The sequence below is a fragment of the Nannospalax galili genome, unplaced genomic scaffold (assembly GCF_000622305.1).
Source record: "Nannospalax galili isolate Female #2095 unplaced genomic scaffold, S.galili_v1.0 scaffold698, whole genome shotgun sequence".
NCBI lineage: Eukaryota > Metazoa > Chordata > Mammalia > Rodentia > Spalacidae > Nannospalax > Nannospalax galili.
The window spans coordinates 2836487-2853640 of record NW_008341886.1 but is presented as its reverse complement, the minus strand read 5'-3'; the positions used below and the strand labels follow the sequence as shown (position 1 = coordinate 2853640).

Below are 17154 nucleotides of genomic sequence, written 5' to 3'. Positions count from 1 at the left end.
CCCCCCCGGGGGGGGGGGGGGGTCACATGCCATATCCAGAAGTGATGGTGGTGGGTGACTTTACTTGGCTTGTACCACATGTATACTGTGCCCTTAAGTTTCTCTTAGGAGCCACTATAGTCAAATTAATTGAGTTTAAGTTCTCCAAAAAGAGACTAAAACACTTCTTAAATTCCTGAGTCGTGTGTGTCATTGATTCATTCTTTCATTTCTTCACCCCATAAGTATTTACTCAGTACTACTTTGTGGCTAGCCTGGCTGTGGCTTACAGATGGTCTGAGTGTCCCTGAGGGTCCATGTGCTAAAGGCTTTGTGTCTGGCAGTATGAGAGTCCTTGTAAAGTCCTTATGAAGTCCCTTTGAAATCCTCATGAAGTCCTCATGAAGTCCTAGCATATAAACCGGCTGCCTCTTCCTCTGGCTTCCTCTTGGAGATGTAGTTCCTGTCTCATGGATGGGCCGTACAACCCACCGTGATGTAGTGCCAGGGGCTAAGCCAGTGAGCACTGCCTGAATTGGACTTCCAGCCTCCCAAACTGTGAGCTGTAAGCAGCCTGCCTCAGGTGTTTCATTAGAGTGAGAAATGCTGATTGTTGTAGGCCGTGTTCCAAGAGCCGAAGATTCTGGGGTGAACCCTCTGAGCACATGTCCCTGGACTCTGGAAATTGAGTTTTCATGTCCTGAAGCTCTGAACACTACTCTAGGTCTTACACTGAAAGCTACAAATGTGGGTCAGGAGGCACTGTGGGTGCCTTGGGCAGGTGGGTGCAGTAATGATTCTTAACCTCTTTGTAAGGGTCTTCACATGCCTGCTTAGGAAATCATGCCTTTTGTATGCTGGGCTTTTTATCTTTGCCTTTCTGCAGACCGTTAATAATCCTAAGCGTTGAGACCGTGGGTCAAATGTTTTGTATTTAACCATGGAGGTCTTTTTAACATATAAAATTATAAGCCTCCTTCACACACTCCGGCCATAAACAAATAAAACCTGAGCCAAATGGCAAGAACTGCAGACAGACTAAAGTGCATTTGAAGCTCATTAATGTCAGGGTCTCTGTCTGATGATAGTAGAAAATGTGTGCACAAGGTGGTTTCCTGTATGAACCTGCTGCCTACCACAGTGGATGTCCCTTCTAGGGCTCTTACCTTGGCTGCAACATGCAGGGTCCCTGGGTGCATTCTGTTTGGTCTCCAGTGGCATTCTGTGCCAGGCACAGAATGTCTGAGTGGTGAGCTGTGGCAGGCAGAGGCTAAATAACTGACATCAGTAACTTGCAAGTGGGGAGTAGAGGGACCCTCCTACTGATGATGACATCCAAGGACTATCAGTAATACCACTTCCATCCTAACATGGCTTGCACTTGGGAAGCATTGTGTCAGGCGTGTTGGGAGTTGGTGTCTCTGTCCTCATAGAGCTGTGCTGTGGGGTGTTCAACTGGGTACAGTTGACCCATCACACACAGTGGACCACTATGACGAACAGTTGTCCCAGTACCCGGGCTGTACCCTGGCTCACTGCTTGTGGCTTGTCCCTTTTGTTACCCTGATGTGGGCTCACAGCCTTTCTGAGCTGTCCAAGGAAGCCTACTAGAATTGTCTTCTGCAGAAAAGCCACAGCCACTTAGGCACATGAGGAGTACCATACAGTTGAAAGGAGCTGCTCCCTGCTCCTGGTTCTGGCCTAGCAGGAGCCCCCTCACCCTATACCATCATAATCTTCTGACAGCCTGGCCATGTCTAAGGAGACTGCCACTGTCCCCATCACATTCGCATGTGTCAGCCTATGCTGGCCACTGGCCCTCCATCCCTTTCCTGGACCTTGTGTGAGCAGCACATGACCTGAAAGGTTGGCTTCCCTCTAGGATCACAGTCCCAGCCCTGGCAGTGCTAAGGTGTGCTAATTTGGGGCATCTCTCCTCTGTGCCACAAGCTCCCAAACAGATTTTTTAAAATATGTTTTATTTATTATTTTTATTTTATGTGTATGCGTGTATTGCCTGCATGTAGGTAAATGCACCCATGTCGTGCAAAGCCCTCGGAAAGACAGAAGAGGCCATTGGATCCCCTGGGACTGGAGTTACGGACAGTTGTTAGCTGCCATGTGGGTGCTGGGATTCGAACCTGGGTCTTCTGCAAGAGTAGTCAGTGTTCTTAACCGCTGAGCCATCTCTCCAGCCCCCCAGATTTTTTTTTTTAAGTTAGAAAACCCATGAAGATAATGAGTATTGAAGAAGTGCTGTTGCCACCAGATGGTACATGTCTGTAACCCCAGCACTTAGGAGGGGGTTGCAGGAGGATCAAGAGTTCAAGCCCTGGCTACACAGCATGTTCAAAGCCAGCCTGGGCTGTATGAGACCCTGTCAAAATCGAAAACCAAAACAAAATGAAACGCTGTGTAAAGTACTGCTTTTCTTCTGCTGAGCTGCTGCCCTGAGCACAGGTGGCCCTGGCCCTTGTGTGCGACTCCCCGTTCTTATCTGCGTGAGGTGCTGGTCACTTCTTATTTCAGTTCTAGCTCTCATTGCCCTTGGGAGTGTGAGAGGACGTTCCTCAGAGACCCTGTGGGTGAGAAGCTGTGGAGGAGCCCACAGACATGGAAAATGCCTGGAACTAGGAGCTGCCTCCCTGGCTGTTTGCCCTACAATTCCACTTTCATTTCAGGTTATAGATAAAGCATAAATGCTCAGCTTGAAAAGAAAAAGTACAGCTTGCCAGCGACCTCTGCCCCTGGAGGATAGTGGGTGGCCTGCCTGCCAAGGAGAGGGTCCTTGGGCTGGTGAACAAGCGACTGCCCTGCCAGTAGCCCTTTGGAATTGAGAAATGGGCTCATAAGCAACAGAGCTCTCAGTACAAGAAGTGAATTGCATTATGAATTCCTTGGATGTGAAAACTGCCACAGATTTGATTGTCAGAAACTGGTGTGGGTGATGTCATGGCAGAGCATTGTGATGTGTTTTTCCTTAAATACCTCTCCTCTGAAGCCTCTGCGCATCCTGGGGGCAGCTCTCATCTGCCTGCTGTGCCCCTGCCAGCCCTTCCTTCCCCGGACTCACGCTCACCGAGGCGGCACAGTGCTGCTTGCCCAGCGATGGCTGCTCTCCATCTGTGCTGGACGTCATAGTAGATGATAACATGTAGCGTGACAACAGGAATTTGAAGTTTTAGGCACGGAGCACGGACTGGAAAGCCCACAACTTTGTTTTTAGCCACTCCTCGTCTCAAGGAAAGGAATAGCCTGCGCGGTGGTCCATGTGGAGATGCTGTCTCACTGCAGAGTGAACACACCCCGTTTCTCCATGTAGAGTGTCACTTGGTCCCTCTGCGCTAGACCAGTGTCAGAACTGCGCTGTGCACCCTCACCTTTCACTCCGCAGGGCCGTGAGTGCTGTGGGTCGGGGAAGTGAGTTTCCAGAGTGAACATGGGAAGAGGAGACACTTTGTCAAGCCTGAGAAGCTGCTGACTGCGATGGACATAGGAGTTCTCTCCAGGTTTCAGTCTCATCCTACTGCAGCTATGCCATGCACCTACCCCGCTGTGGCCTCACTCAGCATCCATCCCCCATAGCCATGCTGTATGCCCATCCTACCATGACCACACTCTGTACCCACCCTACCACAGCTGTGCCATGTACCCTACCCCACCAGGACCATGCTATGTTCCCACTCCACCATGACCACTCTCTACCCATCTGTATTCGTGACATTTACATCAGTGTGGCAGAGTACCTGACAAAACAACTTAGAGGAATGCTTTATTTTAGCTCAGAAGTTTCCTGATGGCAAATGAGAGGTACGATGATTCATAATGTCACCTGACAGGATGCAGAATCACCTTGGAGACAAGTCTCTCTGTTCATGCCTGTGTTGGATTTTCTAGATTAGGTTAATTTAGTTGGGAAGACACACCCTGCAGACTGGGTGAAAGGAGAAAGCGAGCTGAGCAAAGGCGTTCATCGCCCTGCTTGCCACCTTGTCTTTTTTGTCTTTTGAGATGGTGTTTACTGTGTAACTGGCTGGCCTGGAACTCCCTACGTAAACCAGGCTGGCCTTGAATAGAGATCCAACTGTTTCTGCTTCTAGAGTGTTGAAATGAAAGGTGTGAGCTACCGTGCCCAGCATGCCACCATGTCTTCCCCAACCTTGATGCACTGTGCCCTTGAACTGTGAGCCAAAACAAACCCTTCTCTTGCTCTGGTTGAGTGTTTGTGACAATGACAAGACCAGTAGCTAGTGTGGGAGCTTTCAGGGAGTTCAGGGTGGGGAGGGTGGGAAGGGTGGGGAGGGGAGGGAAGTACAGAAGCAGGGGCTGTTAGCCTGGATAGCCCTTGTGTTCCCTTTCAGTCTCCAGCCTGCATTCAGGTGTCTCTGCTCCTCAGTTGATCCTCTTTAGAAACATGCTCACAAGGCACCTTACTGTCTCCTGCATGATTGTAAATCCAATCAAGCTGACAAAACATCGCTTCATCCTCCCATGGCTAGGCTCTGTCCACCCTGCCATGGCTGGGCTCTGTGCTCACCCACTATTTCTTAGGTGATCTCCCCTCCTGTGAAGAGAAACCCCAGATTTATTCCTACAAGGGGGCAGTGGGGGCTTCCCTGGAAGTGTCTGGCCTATCTTCTGAGACTTGCTGAAGTAGCAGCTGGTTATATTTCACAGTCTACTCCTGGGCAGAGGTTCTGACCTGTAACCTTTACTCAAACTATCTAACCTTTACTCAAGGACGACATCCAGCACAGTTTCCGGAAGTTCAGCAACTGGCTCATGGGCCAGCTGTAGTACTCCATTAGTGCATGTACTCTGTCCACCTTTGTCCCCTGCCATTCCTCCAAGTGCTCCTGAATAATCACTAGATAAGATGAGAGAGCATCTTCCTGGTTCTCAGCCTTTCCAGCATCACTTGAGACAGGAGACAGCTCTCTCTACCATAAAGCACTTTCTATCCTTTTTCCTCTGTCCCCTGGCCACACCTTGAGTGATCCTTGGTGATCTCTTATTTTCCCAATTCTTAGTGGTATGTGCCCACACTTCCCACTTCCCTTCGGTTCTCAGGATCATTTCACTCCTCTGTGGCAGTGCTCCCAATGTTGCAGGGGTCCTACTTTGCCTTGTGGGTGAACCTTGTTTCTGTGATGGCAATACTGATGGTACAGGGCTTGGCCCTGGGACTTGTGACCCTTTGTAGCAAGTAACGTTTATTTAAAAATTCAGTGGGTTTTTACATAATACAAGGAACTGGAAGTCACATGGAGTTTGGCAGTTACAAAGATTTAGGGCACAGTTAGAGGAGAAACAGCATACAGCTTTTATCTGGCGCCAGCTAAGGGCTGTTTGTAAAGCAGGATGCTTGAACTTTTACTGAGGGTTACCAGTGCCTATCTGGTAATTTATTGACCACAATGTTTTCTTTCTTAGGACAAAAAGCATAGTAAAGTTTTAGCTTTTAGCCCAGGAGTAAACTTTTAACCTGGCCTATTCTTTTAGCTGGTGAGAACTGAGTTATTTGTTCAGAACAAGGAGGCAGGCTAAGGGCTGTTGACCAAGATGCCTTCCCTCAGAGCAAAGAGCTTAAACTTTTGACCAGGCCACTTTTCTTCTGCTAGCCCTGCAGTGTTCAGCAAGACAGGAATCTGAGGGCTGCTGTATTCAGTGCCCCTCCCTTCAGCAGAGATTGTAGCCTGGACTTTAAAAGTTTCAGGTCCATCTCTCCCTAGGGGATGCCATCCTGGTTTCCTACAGTACCATGGACCTGGGCCTCTTGGCCTGATCCTCAGGCCTGACTACCCACCGAATTTGCAGATGGGTGCCTCACAGACCTGAAATCACCCAAAGCAGTCTTCACGTACTCCCTGGAGCCTCTTCGCCCAGCCTCCCCAGCCCAGTGAGCCACCCCCCGCCCACGACCCTTCCTTCTGTTCAGCCCTAGACTTGGGGACTCTTCACTGTTCTACACAGCAGTCATCTGAAGTTCTGCACTGCCACCTTCCACATCAGCCCAGAGTCCGCCCTGCTGCATCTTGTCCAGCAGCCTCCTCGCTGGTCCCTGGCCTGCATTCTTGCCTCCTGGGCTGCCTTTCACACACCAGCCAGTCGGTCCCTTTAGACACCCATACACTGCCCCATCTTGGTTTACAAGCCTCTTAGCACTCCATAGTACCTGTAGAAGCCAGTCCCTCCTTGGGCTGAAGGATCCACTTGGATGTTTCATTTGGGCCTTCCTTGACCCTGTACCCTAGTACCTCCTGCCCCACTGCTGCAGACACTCTTCTAGAACAAGCTGGGACCTAAATGTACTTCTCTTGGTTTGAGTATGACTTCAGGGTATCTGGTGTTAGGCAGGAGTTTATGGCCATTTCCCTGTCCTTAGTGTCCTGTTAGGCACTTTGTGACTGTGGAGCAAAGAGGAGTCTGGTTGCTCTGCATGTTGGTGGGGGAGGGGGGACACACCTAACTGCTAATGTGGGTCTGCCTTCACCAGTGCAGAGCAGAATAGCCCAGACACACACCAGGGAGTTGACCTGGCAGTGAGCAACCCAACAGAGCAAACCTCAGGGTGGAGATGAGGTGATGTGGTCTCCTAGGCCACCTTCAGGATTAGAACACCTGTCCCTCACTGCACCCTAGCCAGGGTATTTAAAGCTACAGGTTGTGCTGTCCTGGTACAGAAGAAAAGAAGGAAACTTGGTGTGATGCTGATGTGTTATTGACACACCTGGGAAGAGGGAACCTCAACTGAGGAATTTCCCCCCTTAGGTAGACCTGTGGCCACATCTGTGAGGCATCTTCTTAATTGCTAATTGATGGAGGAGGGCCCTGCTCACTGTGGGTGGTGCCATCCCTAGGCGGGTGGGCCTGGTCTGTGTAAGAAAGGTGGCTGAGCAGGCCAACAAGCAGTATTCCTTAGTCATCTCTGCTTCAGGTCCTGCCTCCAGGTTCCTGCCTTGGCTTCCCTTGATGATGGACTGTGAACTATAAGCTGAATAAACCCTTTCCTCCCCAAATTGTTTTTGGTGTTTATGGTCATGGTGTTTATCATAGCAACAGAAAGCAAACTAGGGTACTTGGGCTATGCATTTTTTTTTTAAAGATAGTAATCTAATATTATGGGGTTTTTCTCCTAAAACAAGCACCATCTAGGGCTCCAAGAGAGACCATATGTTCTAGAAGCCTATGCAAGTGGGAGGGTGTCTGAGGATGGATATCAGGCTGTACCTGGAGGGTGGGGTCCAGGTAGGATTGAGCTGCCCCCTTGGGGAGCCAAGGAGTGGGCAGATCGGAGAGAGGTTCACAGGTCACAGAGGCTTTCCAGGACCTGACAGAGGCCTGAAGCCTTCTATGTGGGTGAGGTCAGAACCAGGACAGCAGGGGCATCAACAGGTATGCAGGGTCCCTGGTAGGCATGACAGCTGTCTGTGCTGCCAGTTCTGCCGTCTTCAAGGGCACTTCTGTCCCTCTGCTTGTCCTGGGTTGTCTCTGGACCAGGTGGGGCTGGAATGACACAAGTTCATCATTGAAGGGCCAGGGTGCAGCACAGTGGTAGAACTTTGCTTGGTGTTCCAGGCCCTGGGATACAAACCCAGAGCCACATGGGAAGAATTCACTGTTAAAGACATTGAGGTTTTGTCTTATCTATGACAGTCATTACTATTTTAATATAAATCTGTGCTTTTTAACTTTTTCTGGAGGCTGTGACCTGATTGAACCTCTCCTTTTTATCTTTTGGAAGTTATGCATCCACCCAGTCCTTAGCTCAGAATTTCTGTGGACTGCACTGAGTGTTTTGTTGCTTTAAATCTTGACTCCAAGAGTAACTGTCCCATCGTTGCCCCCATCCCTGCCTAGTCATTGATCACGGCCATGAAGAACGCCTGTGAGATCCTCACTGCTGACCCCGAGGGCGGGCCTGCTCGAATCCCATTCAAGTCTTTTGCCTACATCTACCAGTACTTGTCCGGTCTGGACCCAGAGCTCCCTGCTGCAGATACAGAAAGCTATCTTGCCACTTTAAAAGAGAAGTCGTAAGTATGGCACTCTCTGGGGTTTGGTATGTTGATGGTTGGAGAAGCTCCTTCCTCCACTGTCCTCTGTGCTGAGAACCTGCCCTTAGTGGAAGGCAGAGCTGCATGCTTTGATTCCAGCATGTGTCCCATTGGAGATGTGTATCAACCACTCACACAGCCTTTCCTCAACTTCAGCCAGGGAGGCACTCAGGCTCCACTTTCTTAGACTTTAGAGAGAGAAAATGCACCCTCCCTAGGTTGAACTTGCTTCTGGCATACACTGTGTCAGGCAGTTTTAAATGATAGCACGTTAAACAGGGAGATAGATGGAATTGACCCCACCACTGTGAACCAGAGACGTGGTTCCCACCCGATGCTGCCATGAACGCAGTGTTGCCACAGAAACTTGACAGTGTTATTGACGTCACCTGTACAGTTCTTGATAGGAGGAACTGACTTTGACATGTTACACACTGTTTTCACATTACATTTGGCATTGATTGAATGTAAAAGCGTGAGCAAAAGTCCTTGGTTGGTTTTTTTTTTTTTTTTTTTTTATCTCACAGCTGTCTTTTTTTGAGCCGGTGTCTTCTCTCTCTAGTAAGTGGCCTCAGGTGCCCACACCTGTACTCTGTGGACCTGTGGAATACCCTGTCATTTTGTTCTACATCCTAGTTTGGTTTTTATTGCTGTAATAAAACAATCTGACCAAAAACTTGGGGAGGAAAGGGTCTGTTTATTGCATCTTATACTTCCAAGAGACAATCTATCTTTGAAGGAATCTGGGGCAGGAACCCAGAGAGAGAAACTGAAGCCTAGACAATACTTGCTGGCTTGCTCCTGAGGTCTGTGCTCAGCCTGCTTTCTTGTACAACTCAGGACCACCTGACCCACCTGCCTGGGGACCTCTGTGATTCTTAAAAGAATCAAGACAATGCCTCACAGATATGCCCACAGGCCAATCCAAGAGAGGAAATTTCCCAGTTGAGATTCCCCCTTCCTAGGTGTTTGTCAAGTTGACAACCTAAGCCATGCAGATGGTCTAGAAAGGCTGGCACATTCCTATGGGGAGTTCCCATTTTCTTTCCAGATTCTCAAGATCACCCCTCGAGATAGTGATGCCATGACAGTCATGTGGGGTGTGTGTGGGGGGGAGCTGGGCAGCAGAGCTCAATATGGCAGCTGCCACCCTGAGGAGAGTGGGGACAGGCTGCCAGGCTGCTGTCGGTGGTGCTGACTAGATGAAAATGTAGGCTGCAGCTTCCTGTATACGGCTGCTGGGGTAGGGTTGGGTTTTAGTGTGACCTCTAAAAGGATCAGCTGAAGGTAAGGACACTAAACAGCCAACAGGGAGATGTGAGCTTACACCACTAGGGCTTCATGTGCCCCTCCATGGAAAACCTCCACTGTAGTGGCTCCAGAAAGCCTTAAATGGACCCAGGTGACCAAGCAAGTTCATGCCTGGGGCCAAGTACAGCCATGTTAGGAGCTTGGAGGAGTCCAAGTGCAGCCATGAGGTGGGCTGTTGGAACCTTCCAGTTGTTGTTCTTGGTGCCCAGAATGCACCAGTGGTGGGCAGCACAGCATGTGGCGAGCACCCAATGCTGAGGCCATGCTGCCTGGCCTGCCCTGCCTCTCCCCATTCTTCCCTCATCAGCTTGTTAATTAAGCTTCTTTTTACAGATGGAATAATTGCTTATGCCTCTGCCTATTAGGAATTCATTCATCTACTCCATGGTTCATCAGTTTGTTCATTCGTTTGCTCCCTGCTTGGTTCTGACAGTGTTTAGCCCCTTGATACCTATATCTCCTTGGACAGTGATGCTGGATATGCCTGCCCCAGCCACATGGATGTCACAGTCCTGATTCCTTTTGCCCTTTGTGCAGTAGAGAGATGGACTGGGGTGGGCAACCAGGGACACTGAGTGTGGGCTGAGTGGGAGGCAGGAAACTCCTCTGAGGTTCCCCTAGGGCGGTGTCCTGAACTCCTGGAAAGTTGGTGGGGCTCTGTCACCAGGACCATGGTGTCGGGTGTTCTGGGTAGCTTTTGTCTGTGTCTGACCTAAGGCAAGAGAGGCCCCACTGCACGCACTAGTGTTCCTCTGGAAGTAAGTGCACGGTGAAACAGCACATGTACCATTTTTAAGGTGATCTCGTCTGTTAAGTGGAATTATGTAAAACCATATTACCTGTATCTCTGTTTGTTTCTGATCCAGAGAATCTAAAAAGAATGGCATGATAGGACTTTCGGACTTATTCATCCCCAAAAGGACAATATAGAAAACCTCGAAGAGAAAGCTCTGAAGACATACCATTAATACTGAGAGGAACACATTTAATGTCAAAATAGTACTCTGAAAACCTTGGCAACAAATACAACTTGTCATTAATCACTTCCGTGTATAGCGTGCATTCTTCTCATGGAAATGTTGAGTGTTTTCTGGGGCTCATTTTAATTACTGCTCCTCACTGTGTCCTGGAAGCAGACCTCAAATATGACAAACTCATAGCTCTATGATGGGCTTAGTAAAGTAACCTGTTTGAGACTGCATGGTAGGAAGGGACTGGAAGGTTAAAGGGCCTGTCCTAATGTTTTAAATTTTTTTGTGTGTATGAGTTCTTGGCCTACATATACGTAAGTGCATCCATGCATGCAATGCTCTCAGAGGCCAGAAGAGGGCATCAGATCCCATGGATTAGAGTCACAGATTGTTGTTAGCTGTCATGTGGGTGCTGGGAACTGAACCCAGGCTCTCTGTAAGAGCAGCTGGTGCTCTTAACTGCTGAGCTATCCCTCCAGCCCATAAACGTTTTTTCTATTTTGTAAACATTATTTATTTATTTATTTATTTATTGGCCTTTTTGAGACAGGATCTCCCTGTAGCCTCAGCTGTCCTGGAACTCACTATGTAGACCAGGCTGGCCTTGAACTCACAGAGATCCTCCTGCCTCTGCCTCCCAAGTGCTGGGATTAAAGGCATCTGCCACCACGTCCGGCCTCATTTTATTATTTTTCATGTGTATGAGTGTATTGCCTGCATGTATGTAAGTGCACCCATGCCCTGCAGGGCCTATGGAGGTCAGAAGAGGGCATTGGATTCCCTTGGAACTGGATTTTTCCATGGTTGTTAGCTGCCACTCAGGTGCTGGGAATTGAACCTGGATCCTTTGCAAGAACAGCCAGTGCTCTTAATGGCTGAGCCATTTCTCTAGCCCCTCTATTTTTATTTCTTGAGACAGGGTCTGACTATGCAACCCTGACTGGACTGGAACTGGCTATGTAGATCAGGCCTTGAACTCACAGAGATCTGCTACCTCTCCCTCCCGAGTGCTGGGACAAAAGGCGTGTGCCACCACACCCTCCTGTCTGTATTCTTGTTCAAAACTGTTGCTCAGTGGGGATGCACAGACACACTTCGCTCTCCCATAGCCAAAACTCTTGAAGCCTGTCCTTTGTGACAAGTGCATCAACAGCTGGAAACATCTTTGAAATCTGATCGAATGTATACATTTTGAAATATGAAACTTACCCATTACTGGCTTAAGAAACAAGTGAGTTGGTTGGGGGTGTAACTCAGTGTAGAGTGCTGGACTAGCAAATGCAGAGACCTGGGTTATATTTCCAGCACTGAGGAGAAAGTGTCAGTCTCACCACTGATTTAAAGAGCATCCAAGCAGTGGTTAAACTATTCACACAGAAAAACCAAAGCACAGTCTAAAAGCAAGTCTTATTAAATGTTAAAGGAACAAATGTTTACATTAAAAAAAATTTACTTGCATGTGTGTGTGTGTGTATGCACTTGTGAGTGCCTGTGGAGGCCAGAAGAGGGCATTAGGTCCCCTGAAGCTGGGGTTACAGGTAGTTGTGAGTCACCATGTGGGTGCTGGGAACCAAACTCCAGTCCTTTGCAAGAGCAATGCATTTAACCACTGAGCCATCTCTCCAGCCCCAATTGTCCATATGATAGAACAGTTCCCACTCATTCTGCAAGACCAGAATGTCTTTGTTCTCAAAACCAGACAAAGACTTTAGATTCGTTTGTGTTTTAGATAGGATCACATGTATCCCAGACTGGCCTCAAACTCACTATGTAGCCAAGAATGACTAACCTCTGATCCTCCTGCCTCCACCTCCCAAGTAACAAACACTTTAAAACTAAATGTAAGACAAAATAGTTGCTAAGTGCAGAATATGAGCCTCCTCCTGAGTTAGTTTGCATGCTCCATCGGCTGTTGTTTGGCTCTGCCATGGTGGTTGATTCCTTCTGGATCCCTCCTCACCAGACTCCAGTCCCCGTTCCCCCCAACTCCTTTGAGATACCCCTTCTGTCATTGGTGAGGGAGTTCTAGCTTTGTTCCCTCAGCAGCATGTGAGTCCATACCAGGCCTGCTGTATTTCAGCATCTGTACTAGCTCTGGCCCCTCCACCTCTCGTGACCAGGTAGAGCCTCTTGGTGACCTCGTGATCTGGGTATCATGAATTCTGCCCCTAGGACTTGAGACAAGGCTGCCCAGTTCAAGTCACTTGGTAGCACAAATTTCAGACTAATCTTGGGGTCCAGGCTGCCCTCCTAGCTGACGCTGCTCCCCTCACCTGGTTTCCTGGCACATGGCCATGAGCACCTTGACCTGCAGCTCTTGGGGATCTAGTGCTCCTGTGGGTTCCTTAGTTGATTTGTCTCTCAGCAATGACTTAGGGTGGAGCACCTCCATTTCTGCCATCCCAGTATCTAATGTCAGCCTCAGGCCTGGCCTGGTCCTATAGGACACCAAGCCCTGACCTAGAGGACAGCTACACACACAAGAAGGCCTGATCAGGATCCCTACAACTCTGGGTAAGTGTCAGGCGAGTTTCATAAACTATTGGTTTCGGAGAACAGCTTTGAGAACAGACTGGACTACTCATGTCCCAGAGAGAACCTCAGGGTGTGACCATGGCCCGGTCCCTCGAGCATAACTAAAGGCCTGTTTGTTCAGACAGGATGAAGACCTTGTGTTGAAGAAAGCTGGTGCTTGGGCCTCAGAAGCCCATTGCCCCTCTCAAAGTGAGTCCACGGGAAATCCCAGAGCAGGAACAAGATAAATTCGATGGGAACAGATATAAAGCAGTATGTTTCTGTTTATTAGCCAAAGTCTCTCTGAGAGCTGTTTTTTTTTTTTTTTTTTTTTTTTTTTTTTGAGACAGGGTCTATGTAGCCCTGGATAGCCTGGAACTTGCTATGTATACCAGGCTAGCATTAAACTGGTTTTAGTCCTCCTGCCTCCCAAATGTATACAACCACACCTGGCAAGTTCAGCTTTAAAAAGAAAAAAAAAAAGGAAAGAACAGACTTTGTTATAGTCTGTATATAGTTTAACTGTGTTGTTCTGTGCTAGAGTTTGATCTCAGTGAGGTAGAGGACCTTAAAGGGAGGAGGGGTCTAGTAGGAGATTATTTGGTCATTGGAGCGCCACCCTCAGAAAAAGTTGAGGGTATCTTAGTTTTGTTTGTTGCTATGACAAAAGCATGTTAGGGGAGAAAGGGTTTATTTTGGCTCACTGTTCCTGGTTGCAGCCCATGGTGGGGGTGAGGTGAGGCAGCAGGAACTTGGAGCAGCTCGTCACATTGCATCTGGTCAGGAGCAGAGAGAATGCTCTGGGATCTGTGTGCAGCCTTCTCCACTGTTACGCAGTCCAGAATCCAAGCCCAGGGAATGGTGCCACCCACTTTTAGGCTGGGTCTTCCCACAGTGGTTAAGGTAACCAAGACAGTTCCCCACAGGCCAACCTGATCTAGACACTCTGTCACTGAGACACTCTTCCCAGGTGATTCTAGATTGTGTTGCATAGACAAAGTAACCATCACAGTTGGTCTCAGAGTGGATCCTTAAAAGACTAGGGTTACTGTTCTAGTCATTTGCTTTGTTTTTGTTTGAGACACAGCCTCATTATGTAATAGCACAGTCTGGTCTCAAACTCACAATCCTGCATCAGCTGCCTGGGTGCTGGGATCACAGGTACACTATACCGTGGGTGACTGAGGGTGTTGTCATCAAATGAAGCCAGCTCATGTGCTTGGCCTCTTCTGTACAAAGCCAGTTCTCTTTCTGCTTTTCCATGATGTTGTGTCATAACCAGGGACCCTTCCCAGGGTGCCAGCACCCAGAACTATAAACCAAACAAACCTTTTCTCTGTAGTAAAGTATCCAGTAGGTATTTTGTTATAGCAACAAAAAATGACAAATCCAAAGGTAGTTGTCCTAATTAGCTTTCTATTGCTGTGTTAAAAACACTGACCAGTGGGGCTGGAGAGATGGCTCAGCAGTTAAGAAGACTGGCTGTTCTTGCAGAAGACCTGGGTTCAAATCCCAGCTCCCACATGGCAGCTAACAACTGTCCATAACCAACAGCCTCTTCTGTCCTCCACAGGCATTGCATGACATGGGTGCACTTACCTACATGCAGGCAATACACGTGTACACACAAAATAAAAATAATAAATAAAAATTTTAAATGAAATATTCCCATGTAAAAGAAAAAAGTCAAATCTTTACCATAAGTCACAAAAGCTAACTCAAAATTAAATTGAATATCTAGACAAGAAACCTAATACGTAAAATTCTTACAAAAAAAAGGGAAAGCTTCATGACATTGGATTTGGCAATTAATATTGTTTCTGAATTTGACATGGAAATCACAGGCCATAAAAATAGATTAACGTGTATTTGTCAAAATTTAAAACTTTGGGGGCTGGAGAGATGGCTTGGCGGTTAATGTACTGGCTGCTCTTGCAGAGAATCTGGGTTCAAATCCCAGCTCCCACATGGCAGCTAACAACTGTCCATAACCAACAGCCTCTTCTGTCCTCCACAGGCATTGCATGACATGGGTGCACTTACCTACATGCAGGCAATACACGTGTACACACAAAATAAAAACAATAAATAAATTTTTTAAAAAACCCAAAAAGCCGGGCGTGGTAGCACACGCCTTTAATCCCAGTACTTAGGAGGCAGAGACAGGCGGATCTCCAAGACCAAGGCCAGCCTGGTCTACATAGTAAGTTCCAGGACAGCAGGGCCTATAGTGAGACCCTGTCTCAAAAAAAACCAAAAAAAACAAACAAAAAACCCCTAAAACCCAAAAAACACTGACCAAAACTAACTTGGGGAGGAAAGGGTTTATTTCATTTTACATCTCCCAGGTAGTTCATCACTAAGGGAAGTCAGAGCAGGAAGTCGGGGCCGGTACCAGGAGGCAGGAGATGGAAGTGCAGACCATGGAGGAACACTGCTTTTGGCTTCGCCTCTGGCCTGTGCTCAGACTGCTTTCTTATACAACTCAGGACCACCTGTCTGTACTACCCCATGACTCAACAATCAAGAAAATGCCCTACAGACATGGCCATAGGCCAATCCAGTGGAGGAAATCCCTCAGTTGAGGCTCCCTCCACCCAGGTGTGTCAATTTGACAGCTGAAGCTTGCCAGCAACAGTAGTAATTGCCCAAAAGCTCAGCGTCAGCCAGTAATTGCTGGATAGCTGCGGGGCAGGGAGCACACAGCAGAATCGAGAGGCTGCCTTCCTTGGTACCTTCTGGCCTCCTTGGGTTTCCTGCCGTTGTTGTAACAGATCACTGCTGAGGTTTGAAATAAGAGAGATTTATCCTCACACTGCTTGGGGACCATGCGCTTGAAATCAAGGTTGGTAGCCATGCACCTTCTGAAGGTGCTGGTGAGAGTCCTTGCTTGGCCAGCTGCTGATGGCTCCAGCCCACTGGGGTTTGTTGCCTCTGCCTTCACCCTCTTCCTGTGACCCTGTATCTTCTCTCTGACAAAGACCCTTGCCATGGGATTTAAGACCCATTTGGGTAACATAGGATAATCTTGTGTCTCCTTTTAGAAACTTTAAGCCAGGTGTAGCAGTACACACCTTTAATCCCAGCACTCAGGAGGCAAAGACAGATGGATCTCTGTGAGATCTAGGCCAGCCTGGTCTACATAGCAAGTTCTAGGCCAGCTGGGGCTACACGAAGACCCTGTCTCAAAAAAATTAATTACATTTGTTTGTATGTATATGTATGTGTATATGTGGGTGCATGTGTGCCACAGCATGCAAGTGGAGGTCAGAGGACAAACTGTGGGAGTTGTTCTCTCCTTTCATCACGTGGGGCTTGGGGTTAGAACTTGTGGCAAACACTGTATCTCTTATCCCTCAATTATCCTTTTTCTAAATAATATCACAATCATAGGATCCAGGGGTCAGGTTGGATTCACATCTTTGTCAGGAGACACCCTTCAACCCACGCTGTTCCTTCATAACTGTGCTTAAATCTCCCAGAGCAATAGCAATCTTCCCGTCTTCCTTCATCCAGTCCTTAATAAGCATCGGTCCTCTCCTGAGCCCTGCCTGTTGCGGATCCCCTCCACAGCACACTGGTGAGCCCTGCTGTCTGGCTGCCCTGGGCCAGTCCATCATGTCTATTCTGTTCTGAAAAATGAGCTTTCCTCTGAAGGACCCTGCTCCAGGGAGTGTGCTAAAAAATGGAGCCAGGATTAGCTTTCAGGCACAGGAAGGCAGCAAAGAAATGGTTGTGCAAAGAAGCAAGTTTCTAGAAACAGGAGACACAGAGCCCACACAGGGCCACACAGGAAGAGTCAGGGACTGTCCTAGTTTGCTTTCTGTTGCTGTGGTAAACACCATGGCCAAAAGCAACTTGGGGGAGTGAAGGTTTATCTGGCTTACAGGTTACAGCCCATCATCATGAGACTCTGAGGCAGAAACCTGGAGGCAGGAACTGAAGCAGACACCAGGAAAGAACACTGCTTACTGGCTTGCTCCCCTGGCTTGCTCAGCTCCCTTTCTTCTACATCCCAGGCCCACCTGCCCGAGGATAGCACTGCCTGCAGTGGCCTGGGCCCTCCTACACCCACTAGCAATTAAGAACGCCCCATGACCTGCCCATAGGCTGATCTGATGGAGTAAATTCCTCAGCTGAGGTTCTCTCTTGCCGGAGGGACCTGTCAAGTTGACAAGATCAGCATCACAGGAACCACCAGGAAGCAGTAGAGAGCAGGGCAGGGCCTAGCCTTGAAAGAAGGAGTGAAGTAGTATAGGAACACCAACACCAATGCAGCTTAGGGTGAGAGAGTCTGAATGCTTCCAGTGAGCCCCAGGGTT

At 48.3% G+C, this 17154-nt stretch overlaps 1 protein-coding gene across 1 annotated transcript in view; it reads left to right on the top strand.

Moving 5' to 3' along the window:
- The window catches only part of Ropn1l (rhophilin associated tail protein 1 like), a 17551-nt gene extending 7161 nt beyond the window's left edge, over positions 1-10390 (top strand). The window contains exons 4-5 of the mRNA XM_008837632.3: positions 7840-8015; positions 10214-10390. Coding sequence (XP_008835854.1) covers positions 7840-8015; positions 10214-10277 — 240 coding nt within the window. The 3' untranslated portion in view covers positions 10278-10390. The remainder of the gene's footprint in view (positions 1-7839; positions 8016-10213) is intronic.
- Positions 10391-17154: the final 6764 nt, after the last annotated feature.